The sequence below is a fragment of the Neofelis nebulosa genome, chromosome 17 (assembly GCF_028018385.1).
Source record: "Neofelis nebulosa isolate mNeoNeb1 chromosome 17, mNeoNeb1.pri, whole genome shotgun sequence".
Classification (NCBI taxonomy): Eukaryota; Metazoa; Chordata; class Mammalia; order Carnivora; family Felidae; genus Neofelis; species Neofelis nebulosa.
The window spans coordinates 44,541,784-44,558,698 of NC_080798.1; the positions used below are offsets into that span (position 1 = coordinate 44,541,784).

A 16,915-nucleotide genomic window follows, 5' to 3' on the forward strand; every position below is an offset into this window, starting at 1 on the left:
AAACACTGCTTTCAAGTAGTTGCCGCTGAGAGATTGGGTTATCCCACTAGTTAGCAAATAACTCAACTATGGTTAGCTGGCTTTGATTGTAGGTCCCTGTCCTTACATCTCAACATCTCCCAGAAATACATGAAGGCTTCTGAGACTGTCTGGTTCCACCCACTCACATTCCAGCTGTGGGGCTGGGTGGGGGTGGAAGAAGAAACGGAATCCTTAAAGCAGGACTGTTTGAGCCACAGTGGCAATTCCAAGCAAAGAATGTTGCTCAGTGCTCATAGCCCTGCCCTGGACCAGAAGCTTTTCATGAACTTGGGTTTAATTTTTATTTGAACCTCAGTCACTTCTTCCAGGGTCCTCTGATTAAAACTACTACTTGGTGCCACGTGAGTTAGAAAATAGGGCACTTTTAGGATGAATAGCCTGCAAAAGTCACAATGTGTTAAAAATGCTTTTTAAAAGTCACTTTTCTTTTCGTCATTTTAAAAGGAATTCATTGTAATTCTGATGCACCATATAATATGTACAAAGATATAGAAGGAAAATATGTTTAAAAAACCAGAATTGGGGCTCCTGGGTGGCTCGGTCGGTTGAGCATCCGACTTCGGCTCAGGTCGTGATCTCGCAGTCTGTGAGCTCGAGCCCTGTGTCGGGCTCTGTGCTGACAGCTCAGAGCGTGGAGCCTGTGCCTGTTTCAGATTCTGTGTCTCCCTCTCTCTCTCTGCCCTTCCCCTGTTCATGCTCTGTCTCTCTCCCTGTCAAAAATAAATAAACATTAAAAAAAAAAAAATCAGGGGGCGCCTGGGTGGCTCAGTCGGTTAAGCGTCCGACTTCAGCTCAGGTCACCATCTCGCGGTCCGTGAGTTCGAGCCCCGCGTCAGGCTCTGGGCTGACGGCTCGGAGCCTGGAGCCTGTTTCCGATTCTGTGTCTCCCTCTCTCTCTGCCCCTCCCCCGTTCATGCTCTGTCTCTGTCTCAAAAATAAATAAACGTTAAAAAAAAAAAATTAAAAAAAAAAAATCAGAATCGCCCCCCTGCCCCCACTTCAACCACACTTTGAATCTGCCCCTCCCATCCAACAATTACCATTAGGCTCCTGGTGGGTAGAGTTGCCTGCTGTTGGGGGATGTTTAAAGACTTTTTCTTCTTAATATGTATTCCTTTTTATTATTGCTAGATAAGCATGTCCCCATTTTGCAAATGGAAACAGTGGTGAAGAATGCTCACTTTGGAGCCAGACAGCCTCTCCAGTCACAAGCATATAATTGAGGACAAAGAAAGCAGAGGTAGTGGTCCCTACCCCAAAGGGTGGCAGAAGGTGAGGAGGAATTACAACACAAAGAGCACAGTGCAAGGGTCTGGCTTGTAGAGAACACCATGAGGCCGAGCGGTTAGGAGCAAGAACTCTCAGACGGCCTGGGTTCCAGTCCCAGCTCTGGGCCTCACAGCCTGCCTGGGTTTGTTCCCCACATGTGAAAAGGAAACACTGGTAGTACCACCCTCAGAGTTCTGGAATGGAGTGAGTTAATATTTGTAAAGTGGTTAGAATGGAGCCTGACACTTAGTGTTCTACAAGTGTGTAAATATATTAAGAGAATAGTAGATAAAAGGTAGTTGAAGCTATTAGTCGAGGCTGTGGTTTTTGGTGGTGGTGGGGATGATGTTATTGCAGTGAAAAGATGTCCACACCTAGAGATGGCCACCTGGGTTCTTGGCTCTTGTCACTGGGATTTTGGTTTCTAGACCAAATGACCAAATGACCAGTTTTAGGAAAGGAGGTCATCCTGACTTAAAGAACACTTACTTAATCCCTTGCTGGCTTTATGTTTATTTTTGTTTAATTTTTTATCGTGGAAACGTTCAAATATACCCTGTCCTCATGGACCGATTCTCTTTTTCTTGTTTGAGTCCCCCATGCTGCCATTAGTGGTCACTGTGGCTCTGAGACATGGCCTGGTCCTTGTCAAGGTTGAAGCAAGGAGCCTTCCGAAGCTGGAGATTCCCTCATCTTTCTTGTAATTTCTGGTTTCTCAGCCCAGAGGATCAGATTGCACAGAAAGATAATGGGCTTTAATGAGCACCTGGAAATTCAGGTTGGAGCAGCGCACACTTCTTTGTCACTTCTCAAGGGGTGGGGCTTAGCCACCATTAAGATGACCCAAGCTGGTTAAGCTCCTTGGCTCAAAGTTATTTGCAGAACCATTTAAAAATGTTCAGGCTGCCGCCCTTGGCAAGTCCAGTCCTGCTTGTCCCAACTTTCACTGCCCAGATTTGGGCCAGCTGGGGAAAGGAATTGAATCCATGCATAAACCAGAGCAGCTCTTGTCCTTGTTTCTGTGACAGGTCCCCCCCCCCCCCCCCCCCCCCGCCCGTCAGATCACCCCATTACTTCTGCTGGGATGGGTTCGGGGGAGGTTATTTGAAAAACATCTAGTTTGAGATGGAGATCCTATTTTAGACTTAAAAGGCAGTGTCTGCCCATCCTTCAGGGACTTTGCCTTTGTTCTTCTCATTTTTGGTTCCCCTGTTCATGTAGCACATACTTGGCTTCTAGCAAATACTTCTAGCTTGTCTACCCGAATGCACAGAAAAAATAATCATTATCTGCTCGCACTGCTCTTTCACTTTCAAAATGTGATCACATTTGCTGTCTTGGTTAATATTCACAAAAACCCTGAAGAGGTAGGCTCCATCGATGGTGGTATCCTTCATGTCCCAGTAGAGAAAACTGAGGCCCAGGGGGGTTAAGCATATTGTTTAAGGCCACTCAGCAAGAACATGGTGGAATCTGGGTTTATTATCTGGTCACAGATAGTAGATATAGAACCAGCCTATAAGGCGAGGGTAGAGGTGGGACCATGGCTGTGATTTTTTTTTTTTTTTTATAAACCTGGAGGACGGGGGGTGGGTGGGTGATTATTTGAAGGACCCTGTTCCCTTCCCGTGAACTATCTTTTTGTTTGGCTGGATAGCGACTCCCAGTTACTTGTACAAGGTGGCCCCAGATTTCTGTCATCCCTGGATTCTAGCTAGGGGGCAAAATAAACCAGGGCCTTAACAGTCTCTTCAGGGCAAGGGAACGCGGTCATAAGACTAAGTAACTCAGGGTAAGGGCCAGTCCCAGCTCTGCTTTCACTAAGTATAGGATGTCAAACAATTTTCTTAAGCTCTCCAAGCCTGGATTTCTTCATCTTCTGAATATCTTCATCTTCAAAATGGAAATGATCATGGTGTTCACCCACCCACACCAGTCAGGTCTTATTTTCTCTGGAAAGGGTGTGGCTATTGGCTTCAGAAACATTTGCAAGGGTGGCCCCTGGTGGAAGAAAATGAAAACTGCAGCCCAGGAATTAGGGGTGGCCTTAGGACTTTGTGGCAGAGACGTGATCCTCATGAATGTAGAGGTGTCTAGCCTTGTAAAATAGGCTCAAGAGCAGGAGTTTTTATAAAAGATCTATTTGGACAAAGTAAAAATTACACTAGAGAAATGAAGGGCGAGTATTTGAAAGGGCTGAAAACAGGCCACCTTGAGAATTTCCCAGAATGAGCTGCTTTATCAGCTGTTCCTGTGTCTAGCTGGCTCTTGAGACAGTTTCGGCAAGAGTGTCTCCTTCAGGTCTCTGCTCAGCCACCTCCACCTCAAGAGGCTTGCTCTCATCATCCAGTAATAGTTACACCTTTCTGAATCCCCCTCTCCTCTGATCACTCTTGTATTACTCTCTTTAATTCCTTTCTGTCTAGCATTTATCACTTCCTGAGATGATTGATTTCTGTATTTGTCCATGTTTTCCACAACAGTGTAAGCTCAGTGAGGAGCAGTGCCTTGTCTGTCTTGTCTACAAGTTTGTCCTTAGAGCTCAGCACAGCTTCTGGCATAGAGCTTGGTGGAAACCTGTAGAATGAGCCCTTTAGGACATTTTTCACCACCAGCGTCACCATCTTTGGGTATTGGTGGTCTTTAAGTTTTAATACCTTAATAGCTATGCAGTTTTAAGTAGAGTTTGGAAGTCATTGGTCATAACATTCCCCCACCCAAGTAGTCCTTCCCTGTCTTTTGCATTTGTCTTGCTGCCCTCCCTGTATGATCAGGTTGAAGACTTTCCTGTGCAACTTTCATTATCTCCCCTGACAATGATCAGTTTCTCTTCTGCATCAGATTGAAAGCAGGTATTACCTCTCTATGCCTGAGATAATAAAAATAGAATTAGCACTCAACAAGTATTTACAGTTATCAATGTCTTCTGTGGGATACTCATGAGGGTTGAATAAATGATTAACCAAAGTCACATTTGTTTTCAAAAACTTAATTGGACAGACATTAATATAGTGCTTATTATGTGCCAAGCACATAGAGATGTAACTTAAGTCAACCCTAGGGGCACCTGGGTGGCTCAGTCAGTTGGGCGTCCAACTTCGGCTCAGGTCGTGATCTTGCGGTCTATGAGTTCGAGCCCCGCGTCGGGCTCTGTGCTTGGAGCTTGGAGCCTGCTTTGGATTCTGTCTCCCTCTCTCTCTGACCCTCCCCCGTTCATGCTCTGTCTCTCTCTGTCTCATAAATAAATAAATAAATAAACGTTAAAAAAACAAACTTAAATCAACTCTAGTAGGTAGTTGCTTTTATTGCCTTCATTCTACAGATGGGTAGACTGAGGCACAGGGAGATTAATTTGCCCAAGGTCACAGAGCTAATAATAAGCAGAGCTGGGACTTGAACCAGGTAGCCTGTTCCAGAGTCCATATTCTTTAGAGAGAGTGAGTGTGAAAGAGGGAGAGGGATAGAGATGGAGGGAGGGAGAGTCTCAAGCAGGCTCCACGCACAGCTCAGAGCCTGACCCAGAGCTTGATGCCATGACCCTGGGATCACGACCTGAGTCAAAATTAAGAGTGGGATGCTTAACCAGCTGAGCCACCCAGGGGGCCACCCCCAGAGTCCGTACTCGTTATCATCATGCCATGTCCCTCTCTCATTGTCTGCCACTGGTTTTGAAATGTCAACATTTATGTATTTATTTAAAATGTTTATTTTATTTATTTTGAGAGGGGGGAGAGAGAGAGAGAGAGAGAGAGAGAGAGAGAGAGAGAGAGAGAGAGAATGAGAGAATGAATGAATCCCAAGCAGCCTTCATGCTGTCAGTGCAGAGCCCAACTCAGGGCCCAATCCCACGAACTGTGAGAGCATGACCTGAGCTGAAGTTAAGAGTCAGATGCTTAACCAGATGCTTAACCAACTGAGCCACCCAGGCTCAGTTACCCCGCCTGCTACTTAAATGTAGACTCTGCAATGTCTCACTGTACCGTAGTCTCTAACTTTTGGATTTAGCAAGCATTCTGTCTCAGTAATCTTAGCGGTCTCTTTTTATATTGTCAACAGCCAACTGAAGGAAAGGTCCCTTTTGTTATTGAAAAGAAGTTACTTTCTAGACAGGTCACTGTTTGTAGTTTACAAGTAGATAAGAAAGAAAATCAGGGGCACCTGGATGGCTCAGTCGGTTGGGTGGCCGACTTCAGCTCAGGTCATGATCTTGCAGTCCGTGAGTTCAAGCCCCGCATCAGGCTCTGTGCTGACAGCTCGGAGCCTGTGCCTGCTTCAGATTCTGTGTCTCCCTCTCTCTGACCCTCCCCCATTCATGCTCTGTCTCTGTCTCAAAAATAAATAAACATTAAAAAAAAATTTAGAAAAAAAGAAAGAAAATCAGACCACAATGAACAGTCTTCCTGTAATTGTGAAGAACATGATGATAATATTGACTACTTTGGTATCTTTGCTGTTCTGTCTCCAGACGATGGCTTGTTTTGAGTGAGTCAGGCTTTTGGTGGGTGAACCACGTTTGCTTTTTAGAGAAGGAACACTCATGTCTTTAATCTGCCCCATTTCCTAATCGCTGTGACGTGTGCCCTGCAGTGAGTTTTGAAGGATGCACCGGTCAACCAAGGACAGCCTATTTTTCTGATGACACGCGAATCAAAGTGGGCAGCGATGGTGTGGTTAGCGTCAGACGGCCTCTGCAGCTTCATAAACCAGAGATGAGTTTTCTTGTCCACGCCTGGGACTCCAGCCGCAGGAAGCTGTCCACCAAAGTTACGCTGAAGGCAGCAGTGCGCCATCACCGCCGCCATCACGTACGTTGGAGCGTTTCTTGGAAGTTCACCATTGTTTTAGTCCTCTGGCTAATGCAGTTTCCCTAGCCTTGGCACCATTCACATTTGGGGCTGGATGGTTTTCTGTTGTGATGTTTAGCAGCATCCCTGGCTGTAGCCCACCAGATAGATACCAGCAGCATGCCCCTAGCTGTCATAACCAAAAATGTCTCCAGACAGCCAATGCCCCCCGGGTTGGAGAATCACCTCTAGTTGAGAACCATTGGTCTAACTGAACTAATCGTTGGGAATTTTTTTAAGTAGGTGGGGGGAGGGATCAGCCGGAATCATGGCGCAGTGTGAATATCTGTATTTTCTGTGGGAAGTGTAGAATAGTGGGTAAGAGCATGGACACTATCTGGGACTGAATCATAGCCCTGCCACTTACTGCCTGAATAGACATGGGAGAGTTACTTAACCCCTCTGTGCTTGAAATTCCTTATCTGTAAATGCAGATAATAATGAGTGCCTGAATTAATACATGTGAAATGATATAACTGTGCTAGGCATATGTAAGTACTCAGTAATTGTTAGCTGTCTTTTTCTTGGAGGGAGAATGAGCAGGAGATCAATCTTCTGATCATTTTATTTTACTCTTTGTGTTTCTAGTGGGGAGAGGCTTGGGAGGGAAAGAGAAGACTCAATGGGAAACATTTTTTTTAAGTTTTATTTATTTATTTTGAGAGAGACAGCGTCAGCAGGGGCAGGGCAGAGAAGGAGGGAGGGAGGGAAAGAGAGAGAGTGTGTGTGTGTTATGGGGTATGTGAGTAACTAATATGCAGGAATGCAGTACTGGGAAGGATTTCTTATCTCATGTCTGTCTTGTGCATTTTGAAACAAATTTGAAAAGCCAGGAAATAGTGCTTAAATCACATTTGGCAAACAGTGATCAGTGATTATGTGGGGAGTGGGAGATGGAATTGTCCTCTGGAACCTTTACAGTATTATGGTTAATCACTTTAAAGCACTTAAACAATTTGGAAGAAACTTTCCTTCCATCTTCAACTATCTTATTTCCCTGTGTGTGCATAAAGCTATCTTTATCACACATGAAAACTGTTCAATACACGTCTCAAAGGGCGTTTTTGGTTCCCATCCCAACAGCTTTAGTTAGAACAAATGGAAACTCAATAGATAAAACAACACAATGAGGTTAAAGAATTTGTATTGATCACAAAGTAGTTCTTAGCACCAATTCCTAAAACTTATCTCATCTTGGCTGATAACTCCACTTTGGAGGCCTATACCCCAAGGAAAAACATAAAAAAAATTGAAACACTTGAATATCCAGTTGTTGAATAAGCTCTGATATTACATCATCAGAGTGTAATGTTCTTTTAAAAACAACAGGTATAATATATATAGGCTTGAAATAACTTACAAAATAATATCAAACTCTCAAATGTATAGTTGTGTATGCATACTGATTACTTGAACTCTGGACATGAGAAGGATCAAAAGAGAATGCCATCTTTATTATATGGCAGAGAGGTTCATTGGGTTGTGTTTTGTTATTAAGTGAAAATCATCGACTGCCCTCAGAATGCTGGAGATGCTGGCTGGGTAGGTGGAACTGTTGGGCCTGTATTATTTCTCCCGAATTACCTGATTTTGTTCTTCATCTTCTTTCCTTTTAGGACACTCTCTCCGAAACCCAGACAGAAGTGCTCACATTTCCCAACTCCCAGCATGGTCTTAGAAGACAGAAGAGAGACTGGGTTATCCCTCCTATCAGCTGCCCAGAAAATGAGAAAGGCCCATTTCCTAAAAATCTGGTTCAGGTAGAGAGCAGGAAGTTCTTTACTTCTCTGGGAGCAATTTGTCAGAGAAGGACTAAGAAGAAAAAGGGATAATGCTGTTTCTTTCTGTTTGGTCTTCAGATCAAATCTAACAGGGACAAAGAAATCAAGGTTTTCTACAGCATCACTGGCCAAGGGGCTGACACACCTCCTGTTGGTGTGTTTATTATTGAAAGAGAAACAGGATGGCTGAAGGTGACAGAGCCTCTGGATAGAGAACAAATTGCCAAGTACATTGTGAGTATCTCTCAGAAGCCTGTTAACAGTGGGGTCATATCCTCCCAAAATTTTTTGGTTAACCCATGTTGGATCCCTAGATCAGGTGCTCTGGACATGTGAGGCTTAATTTGATAGCTTTGTACCTGTTAATAAAGGGAGATGACAGGAGAGCTGGGAAAAAATTGGGGGGGGGGGGAAGGGAGGGGAGCATTAATATTTTCTTTGTTAGGAATAAAGAGAGGAGAGTCCTTATGCATGAGTTAAGACCCAAGGTAGCAACTTACTCTTGGGGCCAAAAGTCCCTGACCCAGAGGAAGAGGCCAGTGATGACATTGGGGAACAAAAGCCATTCTTAGACCTTGGTATCAGAGTAAGCTTGGAGAGCTGAAGGGTAATGCATTGAGGCCAAATGTAGAAAAATCTGGGGAGACACTAGACTGGAGCAGTCAGAGCAAACATTAGCCTGCTGGGAATGAATCAGAGTGTTTTAGGGTTCTACTTTTTTCTCCTAGGCCTGGCTCCCTAGCCCTCCTATGGGAAATGGGAGCTCTGACCTGGTAGCTGTGTTCTCCAGCCCATGAATCTTTACATATCATGACCTCAAACATTGTCATGACATCACTGAAGCAGCAGCACCTGTCCGAGAAAAGTTCTCTGCTAGGGTGTCCTTCCTTGGGTCTTGGGGAGTGGGAGGAGGGTGGAGGCCGGTCACATGACTCCTTCCCTTTCTTCCCCCTGGTTGGGACCCACGTAACCTTCACTTGGCTGTTTCAGCTGTACTCTCATGCTGTGTCTTCAAATGGGCATGCAGTCGAAGACCCAATGGAGATTGTGATTACGGTGACAGATCAGAATGACAACAAGCCCGAGTTCACCCAGCAGGTCTTTGAAGGTTCTGTCATGGAAAGCGCTCTTCCAGGTATGGCCAATACATAAGGTGCGTAGTTGCCAGAAAGACACTTAGATTCTTTGGACTTAAAAGTGTTGGGGCTGGTGTTTGGGGTCAGGCCCTTCATAGCAATAGAACTTCTTTAGAAGCTTGCACCATGTGTATAAAACATCGTTTCTACAGAAATGTGTATTATAAAATAGAAGCAGTTTAAGAACCTTCCGTGATTAAGAAACAGATGCATGCCATTCATGACCACATTCTTTTCTGTCCCCTGTAAAGGTAACCGCTGCCCTGACTTTTGTGGTAATCATTCCTTTGCTTTCATTTGTCTATTTCACTGTTTGTATATTTATCTCTATATAAGCTCTTGTTTGTTTTGCATGTTTCAAACTTTATGTACAGGGAATCACACTCTACATGTATTTCTGTGGCATACTTCTCTCGTTTAGCTTTATGTACATACGGTTCTTTGTGTTGGTGCCTATAGCAGTCCAAGGCCATTCATTCTCATTGTCATGTAGTATTTCTTTGCATATATCTCCTGATGGAAACATGCAAGACTTTCTCTAGGGTATAAATCCGTAATGGTAGATGGCTCAGTTGTATTGTATGTGCCTGTTCAGTGTGATAATTCCTGACAAGCTGTTTTCCAAAGGGGTTGAACCAGTTTACAGTCCCACCAGCAACATATATATCCTGGAATTTTAGACTTTTCAGCTTTGTTGACTGTGTGGTGGTATCTCCATACAATTTTTTTTTTTTTCAACGTTTTTTTTTTTTTTTTTTTTTTAATTTTTATTTTTGGGACAGAGAGAGACAGAGCATGAACGGGGGAGGGTCAGAGAGAGGGAGACACAGAATCGGAAACAGGCTCCAGGCTCCGAGCCATCAGCCCAGAGCCTGACGCAGGGCTCGAAATCACGGACCGCGAGATAGTGACCTGGCTGAAGTCGGACGCTTAACCGACTGCGCCACCCAGGTGCCCCTCTCCATACAATTTTAAATTGCATTTCTCTGCTTTATTAGTGGGCTAAGCATTTTCTGTGTTTGCCGGCCCTTTGGGTTTCTTATGACTTCTTTCTTCGTCTTTTGCTCTTTTTTTTCCCCCTTGGGCTATTTTTTTCCTTTTCCTAGTGATCCCTAAAGAATTTTTTTTGATGTGATCAGCACTAGTCCTTTGTCAGTCACAGGTGCTGTAAGTATTCTCTTCTACCTTGAAGGCAGTGATCTCAAGTGACCATCCTCTCTGGTGAAGCCGTGACTTACAAGCCACGTCGGAAATTTGTGGGATTTTTCCTAGTTTTCACCTCATTCACTCTGTTTGAGAGACATGGCACTGTTTCAGTTTAAGGTTACTTATTCCCCGTAGTCCTCCCCTCCAGCCCAATCCAAAGTATCTTGTGGAAAAGCTGAGTCCTTGGAACACTGCTCATTTGGTGGAATGCTGTCAACCCTTCCCCCCCCCCCCCCCCCCCCCCGCACTGGTAAGAATTTTGGAAATTAGAAAATGGAGAGCCATGACACGGTACCAACCCTAGGCTCCTCCTGGAACATTCTGGACAGAATTGAGCTGAGCAATGTTGACCAAAATCCAAAGTGCAGCTTAACTGAATCTTCCTCTCCTTTGGCACTCCCAGGAACTTCTGTGATGCAGGTCACGGCCACAGATGCAGATGACGACGAGAATACCTACAATGCCGCCATCGCGTACACCATCCTCTCCCAAGAGCCCCCGCTGCCTCAGAGCACAATGTTCACCATCAATAGGGACACAGGAGTCATCAGTGTGGTCACCACCGGGCTGGACCGGGAGGTCAGGGGTCAAGAGGATATAGAGGGGGTTGAGGGCAAATAGACATCAGCTAGATCACGTGGACCGTGCAAAACTCGGCAGAGGCCAGTTGCCACGTAGCATGTTATGGTCTGGGCTTTGCATCTAAACATCTGTGTAGAGGTTTTATACCTAGAAGGCAGGCTAGCATTCAAGCAAATGATAAAGTGTTTTGATGCTCTGGGCTGGGCTGGGCCTGATATGGTTCTGGGTCCTCACTCCAATGTGTTTGATCTCTGCAGAGTGTCCCCATGTACACCCTGGTGGTTCAGGCTGCTGACCTGCAAGGCGAAGGTTTAAGTACAACCGCAACAGCCGTGATCACGGTCACTGACATCAACGATAACCCTCCCATCTTTGAACCAACCACGGTAATTTTGCAGCCCCTCGGTTTTCAAAGAAAGGTCCTCTGTTGTTTCACAGTGCTCATGGGTGAAGCCTTTGACAGCTTTCCCTAGACTACTGAACTTCAGACAGCAAACAGATTGGGGTGGCAGTTGTCCCTGCCATCATCAGCCTGGGCCCTATTGGCACACGTTTGTGAAATTATAAATGGCACCTGAGGTGCCTGGCTGGCACAGTCAGTGGAGAATGTGACTCTTTTATAATTTTTTAAATATTTTTTTGATGCTTTTATTTATTTTTGAGAGAGAGAGATATGACAGAGCATGGGTGGGTGGGTGGGGGGGCGGTGGGGAGCAGAGAGAGAGGAAGACAAAGAATCCAAAGCAGGCTCCAGGCCCTGAGCTGTCAGCACAGAGCCCCACATGGGGCTTGAACTTCACTGTGAAATCATGACCTGAGCCGAAGTTGGAAGCTTAACTGACTCAGCCACCCAGGCACCACAGAGCATGTGACTCTTGATCTGAGGGTTGTGAGTTTAATCCCCATGTTGGGTATAGAGATTACTTTAAAAAAGAAAAAGGGGGGGGGGCACCTGTTGAATTCATGTTTTCATTTTGGGTACCTTGGTCACAAGTCCTACCAGGTTTTGTTTATTCATTGAACAAATATTTTCTTTCTATTCTTTTCTTTTTTTAATCTTTATTTATTTTTGAGAGAGAGAGAGAGAGTACGAGTGGGGAGGAACAGAGAGAGAGGGAGACACAGAATCCAAAGCAGGTTCCAGGCTCTGAGCTGTCAGCACAGAAGCCCGACATGGGGTTTGAACTCATGAACCACAGTATCATGACCTGAGCCCAAGTCGGATGCTTAACTGACTGAGCCACCCAGGCACCCCAGAACCTTAAATCTTAATACATTAATTAGAAATCAGCTCAGTGGTTAATAACAGAGACTTGACTCTTACGTCCTAAATAAATAGGGTAAACTCTCTAGTGTCACAAAAAGCCCAGAGCTAGATTATCTGTGCTGTCAATGAAACCTCTTTTGCCTTACTTTGCCACCATCCTTGGTGCATAGCTTCCATCCTCGGTGTCCCCTTATGGCCCCAAATGGCTGCTAGCCCTCCAGCTATGTCTGTGCTTTGTTCAGGAAGGAAACAAGGCCACGGGGAGCACAAGGCATTGCTGCTAAGTGAAGTCCTCTTATTTCTGTGCAGACCCATACAAGTTCCATTTACCTCTTAGCAACTGCAGTCTTCGAGGATGTCTGGAAGTAAAATACATTGTCCGGGCACTTTGCTGCCTCCAACAATATATTTTGCGAAGAAGGGGTGAATGGATATTAGTATTCAATTAGCAGTGTCTGCCACCCTAACCTAGGCATTGTGAGTAACATTTATAGTAAGATTTGGCAGGAGGTTGGCCAACGCGGGACAGGGGACAATGGAAGAGTGCTCCAGGCAGAGGGAGCAGCATTATGCAACATGCTCTGAATCAGTGAAAAGCTTGATGCATAGCAAGAACTGAAAACCAGTCAGTGTAGTGAACTAAATGAGGCTGGGTCCTGCACGACCTTGTAGACTGAGGTAAGAATGTTAGAATTTATCCTGAGTGCAAGGGGATGTCATCAAAGGTTTTAAGCAGAGGACTCTACTGACCAGACTTTTGTTGTAAGAAAATTATTGGTACCACTGGGAATGATAGGGAGAGGAGAGTAATGGATAAGCCACAGTGTCTTGAATTTGATTAAGACCATAGTCATCAACTGGGTCAGAGTGTGCTGTGAGGGGCTCAGGTAGCCAGGTCCTTAAAAAGCTTCTTCAGGTAGTCATGAAGGATGATGTTCCTTGAGTAGTATTGGCTGCTCCACCAATAAGAAATAGAGGCTTTACTGATGGAGTGGGCATTTCCTCCAAGACTCTTCTCCTTGAATCTTGGGCTCAGAAAGAACTCCTTTAGCCCTCTAGGCCCTGGCTCATCTATTGGGTCTCAGGATGTCATAAGTGGTCCATTTTCTCCTTTGCTCTGTAGTACCAGGGGCAGGTGCCTGAGAACGAAGCTAATGTCGAAATCACCTTACTCAAAGTGACTGACGCCGATGTCCCAAATACCCCAGCGTGGCAGGCCGTGTACACCATATTGAACAATAAGGATGACCAATTTGTTGTCACCACAGACCCAGTAACCAACGATGGCATTTTGAAAACAGCTAAGGTTTGTATGGTGCCTGGCAAGATGCAGAAACTGACATCTTGGAAACTCCCCTGTCCACTGGTGTCTTCTCAGAAGTAGAAGTAGGATGGCATTGGTGGGGTAAGGCTGGGAGGCTTTCCCAGGATCTGTTGGACCATTTGGGATTTGCAGTGACTATTCCAGCACATGTGAGACTCAGGAAGTTCCTTGAGGTTGAAGAGAAAGAAAATACCATGTGTTTTAAAAGGCTTGCTCCCTTAAACATTTATCTACTCCTCCCCTCCATATCCATTTTGCAAATAAAAGGGAAAATAGTTTACTGGTCTCTGCCATTTTGCTGGATTATTTTAGAAGTGGGACAAGTGACTTTTTTTTTTTTTTTTTTTTTTTTTTTTGGGACAGAGAGAGACAGAGCATGAACGGGGGAGGGGCAGAGAGAGAGGGAGACACAGAATCGGAAACAGGCTCCAGGCTCCGAGCCATCAGCCCAGAGCCTGACGCGGGGCTCGAACTCACGGACTGTGAGATCGTGACCTGGCTGAAGTCGGACGCTTAACTGACTGCGCCACCCAGGCGCCCCAGGACAAGTGACTTTTTGAGAAATGTTTTGGAAACCTGAAGACTTAGGAAGTTGGGTGATTTACTTGTTGAGATTACTCAGAGTTAATGGATCCCTGAATCAGCCCCAAGGCTTTGACCTACTCTTGAGCAAGTGAGCAGACCAGTCTGCATTATTACTTTATGCATTACTTACTACATAATCTTATCTCCCCCTAACCATCCAATGTCAACATTGTCTATGCTACCAGCAAAAGAAAGAAGCTAGTAAAATGAGTCCCTACCATAGACAAAGTCCTTCATCAAAGTTCCCAGTTTTTTCCTTACGGCAACTCCATGAAGTATTCCTTTTCCTACATATTTAGATGTAGAAACAGACCCAGAAGTTAAGTTGCCTGGATCACACAGCTAGGATATGACCCAGCTGGGCTTTGACCTTGTTGCTGACTGATCTGAACTGCATGTTGACAGTAAACTTAATTGAGGTCATTGAGGTGGACAAGCAGGGTCTTCTGTCCATCTGCTGTCACATGGATGGCATGTCACATGGGATGTGAACATTCTTACTGGCCTTGAATAATGAATGACTTAATGTGCTAGTGTTTGTTCACTGGGGTTTGCTGTTTGACGTGTCCCGTAGTTTGTTTTTATTCTTCTCCTAGGGTTCTCGTCTTTATTATGATTGCATGGTAGTCATTGGGAGCTTTTCAAAACTACGCATGTCTGGGCCCCACCCTCAGAGACTGCTATTTACTGGGTTACAGTGCAGGCCTCCATTTTCTTCAAAAGTTCTCAAGTTAATTCTTCCTAATTAACTAGATTAGCTAGATTTGAGAACCCCTAGGATATTGCTAACCAAAAGCAAGAGTTAAGGACTTAATTTTATTTATTTTTTTAAGTAACATAAAATGTATTTTTGAACTCTTTTTTTTTTTTTTCTTTTTCTTTTTTTTTTTTTTTTTTTTTTTTTTTTTTTTTTTTGCTCCTTAGGGCTTGGATTTTGAGACCAAGCGACAATACATTCTGTATGTGGCCGTGGAGAATGTGTCCCCGTTTGAGGTCATTCTCTCCACCTCCACAGCCACAGTCACCGTGGACGTGGAGGATGTGAACGAAGCCCCCATCTTTGTGCCTCTCCAAAAGGAAGTGCACATACCTGAAGACTTTGGTGTGGGCCTGGAAATCACATCCTACACTGCTGAGGATCCGGACCAGTTTATGGAACAGAGGATAACGTAAGTGTGAGAATTTTTTAACAGACTTGCAACAATTGAGTATGAGTGTATGTGTGTGTATAAAATACTTTGTTCATAGCATTTTACCATCATTGGTCTGTGCAAGTCCCCCCCCCCCCCCCCGTTTTTTTCTAATTCCATTTTACTCTCATTCTCCACACTTGTTCCATTCCCTCCATAGCCAGCCATTCCCGATTTACTGTTGCTTCCTGTTTGCAAGCTCATGCAGTGTACTAAGAATGTGGTTTTAATTTACATACATGATGTTGTGTTAGAAGTAGCTCAGTATTTCTTCTCCTTTTAAACTTGAAGTCACCCCATAATCTAAATCACACCCACAGATGTTGAAACCACACCTGCCAACCAACAACAACACCCCACAACCATGTATGATAAAGAATGTTCTTAATTTTTTGAGGGCTGGATTTGACTAGGAAAAAACTATGAGAATACAAATCCAAAGAGGACACATGTGTCTTGTTAGTAATACCATGATTTCCAAGAAGTAACGGGCCTCCGCCAATGTGCCCACTTCCTCTTCTTGGAGAGGGAGGTTCCTACCTGTTAACATGTACTTTAGGGGAAACTGTCACGACACCTGAACTGTCTTCTTTTAAAGTTTATTTAAGTGATCTCTACCCTCAATCTTGAACTCATGACTCGGAGATCAAGAGTCACATGGTCTTTCAATTGAGCCAGCCAGGTGCCCCAGGCTCTCAACTATTTAGAGAAAAACATACAAATCCAGAATAGCGTCTTGCATAGTAATCGAGTGTGTTCTTGTTTGGTGGGGTGTTTGCGTTTTAGCATCAGTGCTTTTGACTGGTTCAAGTTGAAGTTCAAACAGTTTAAGTGTGATTTCAGCCTCAGCGGTTAGTTTGGGAAGTGCTGATTCTGTCCTAAGTGAAAGAAAGGGCTCCTGAATACCTTTGGACCACACATGTGCCCTGTATCGGAGGAGCTATATAAAAGGTGCAGGTAGAGATCTTAAAGGCTGCTAGCACTGAGTCATTAGGTCAAGGGTGATGGGGAATTTTTAAATGAAGGAACCAGGCTGATAACACCCAAACCTTCTGATTGTATTTAACATTTACTTAAAAAAAAAAAAAAAAAAAAAAAAGTAAGGACAATATAACATAATGTACCACTTGATATGTATGATTCAGTAGCATGCACACAACGTCACTATGGAAATATTTTTTTTTTGGAGTAAACTAAAGTTGAGGCAGAACCTAGTTAAGCGTTAGAATCTGATTTTGCAGAAATGCAGAGAATGAAGAAACAAATGCCACAAATCTGGCCAAATGCAGAATGTGGGAACTATATGACAAATGACACTGGGATAAGTGGCAAAAGGGCAGGGAGGACTGCTGTAGATCAAAAGAGTATTAAGAAGCACATGAACCAATTGTAATATGTAGACTACAACTTGAAGATAGATTCAACACTCCAACTATAAAAGATACCTTTGAGTCAGTCAGAGAAATTTGAGCATGGACGTGGCATTAGATGACAGTAAGTAATTATTACTGTTTTTGTTAGATGTGTTGGTGGCATTATGATTATGCTTTATTTTTTTCTAATTTCCTTATTTATGTGGGGCACCTGGGTGGCTCAGTTGGGTAAGTGGCTGACTTCAGTTCAGGTCATGATCTCATGGTTCATGAGTTAGACTCCTGCATTGGATCTCTCTGCTCTTGGTACAGAACT

General features: G+C 44.2%; 1 protein-coding gene across 1 annotated transcript in view; it reads left to right on the forward strand.

Annotated features, from left to right (window-relative positions):
* CDH1 (cadherin 1) overlaps positions 1-16,915 on the forward strand; it is an 82,522-nt gene that overhangs the window by 52,051 nt on the left and 13,556 nt on the right. Inside the window, exons 3-10 of the mRNA XM_058706159.1 lie at positions 5,899-6,116; positions 7,772-7,915; positions 8,015-8,170; positions 8,927-9,071; positions 10,682-10,857; positions 11,118-11,246; positions 13,251-13,433; positions 14,961-15,205. Of these exons, the coding sequence (XP_058562142.1) occupies positions 5,899-6,116; positions 7,772-7,915; positions 8,015-8,170; positions 8,927-9,071; positions 10,682-10,857; positions 11,118-11,246; positions 13,251-13,433; positions 14,961-15,205 (1,396 nt within the window). The remainder of the gene's footprint in view (positions 1-5,898; positions 6,117-7,771; positions 7,916-8,014; positions 8,171-8,926; positions 9,072-10,681; positions 10,858-11,117; positions 11,247-13,250; positions 13,434-14,960; positions 15,206-16,915) is intronic.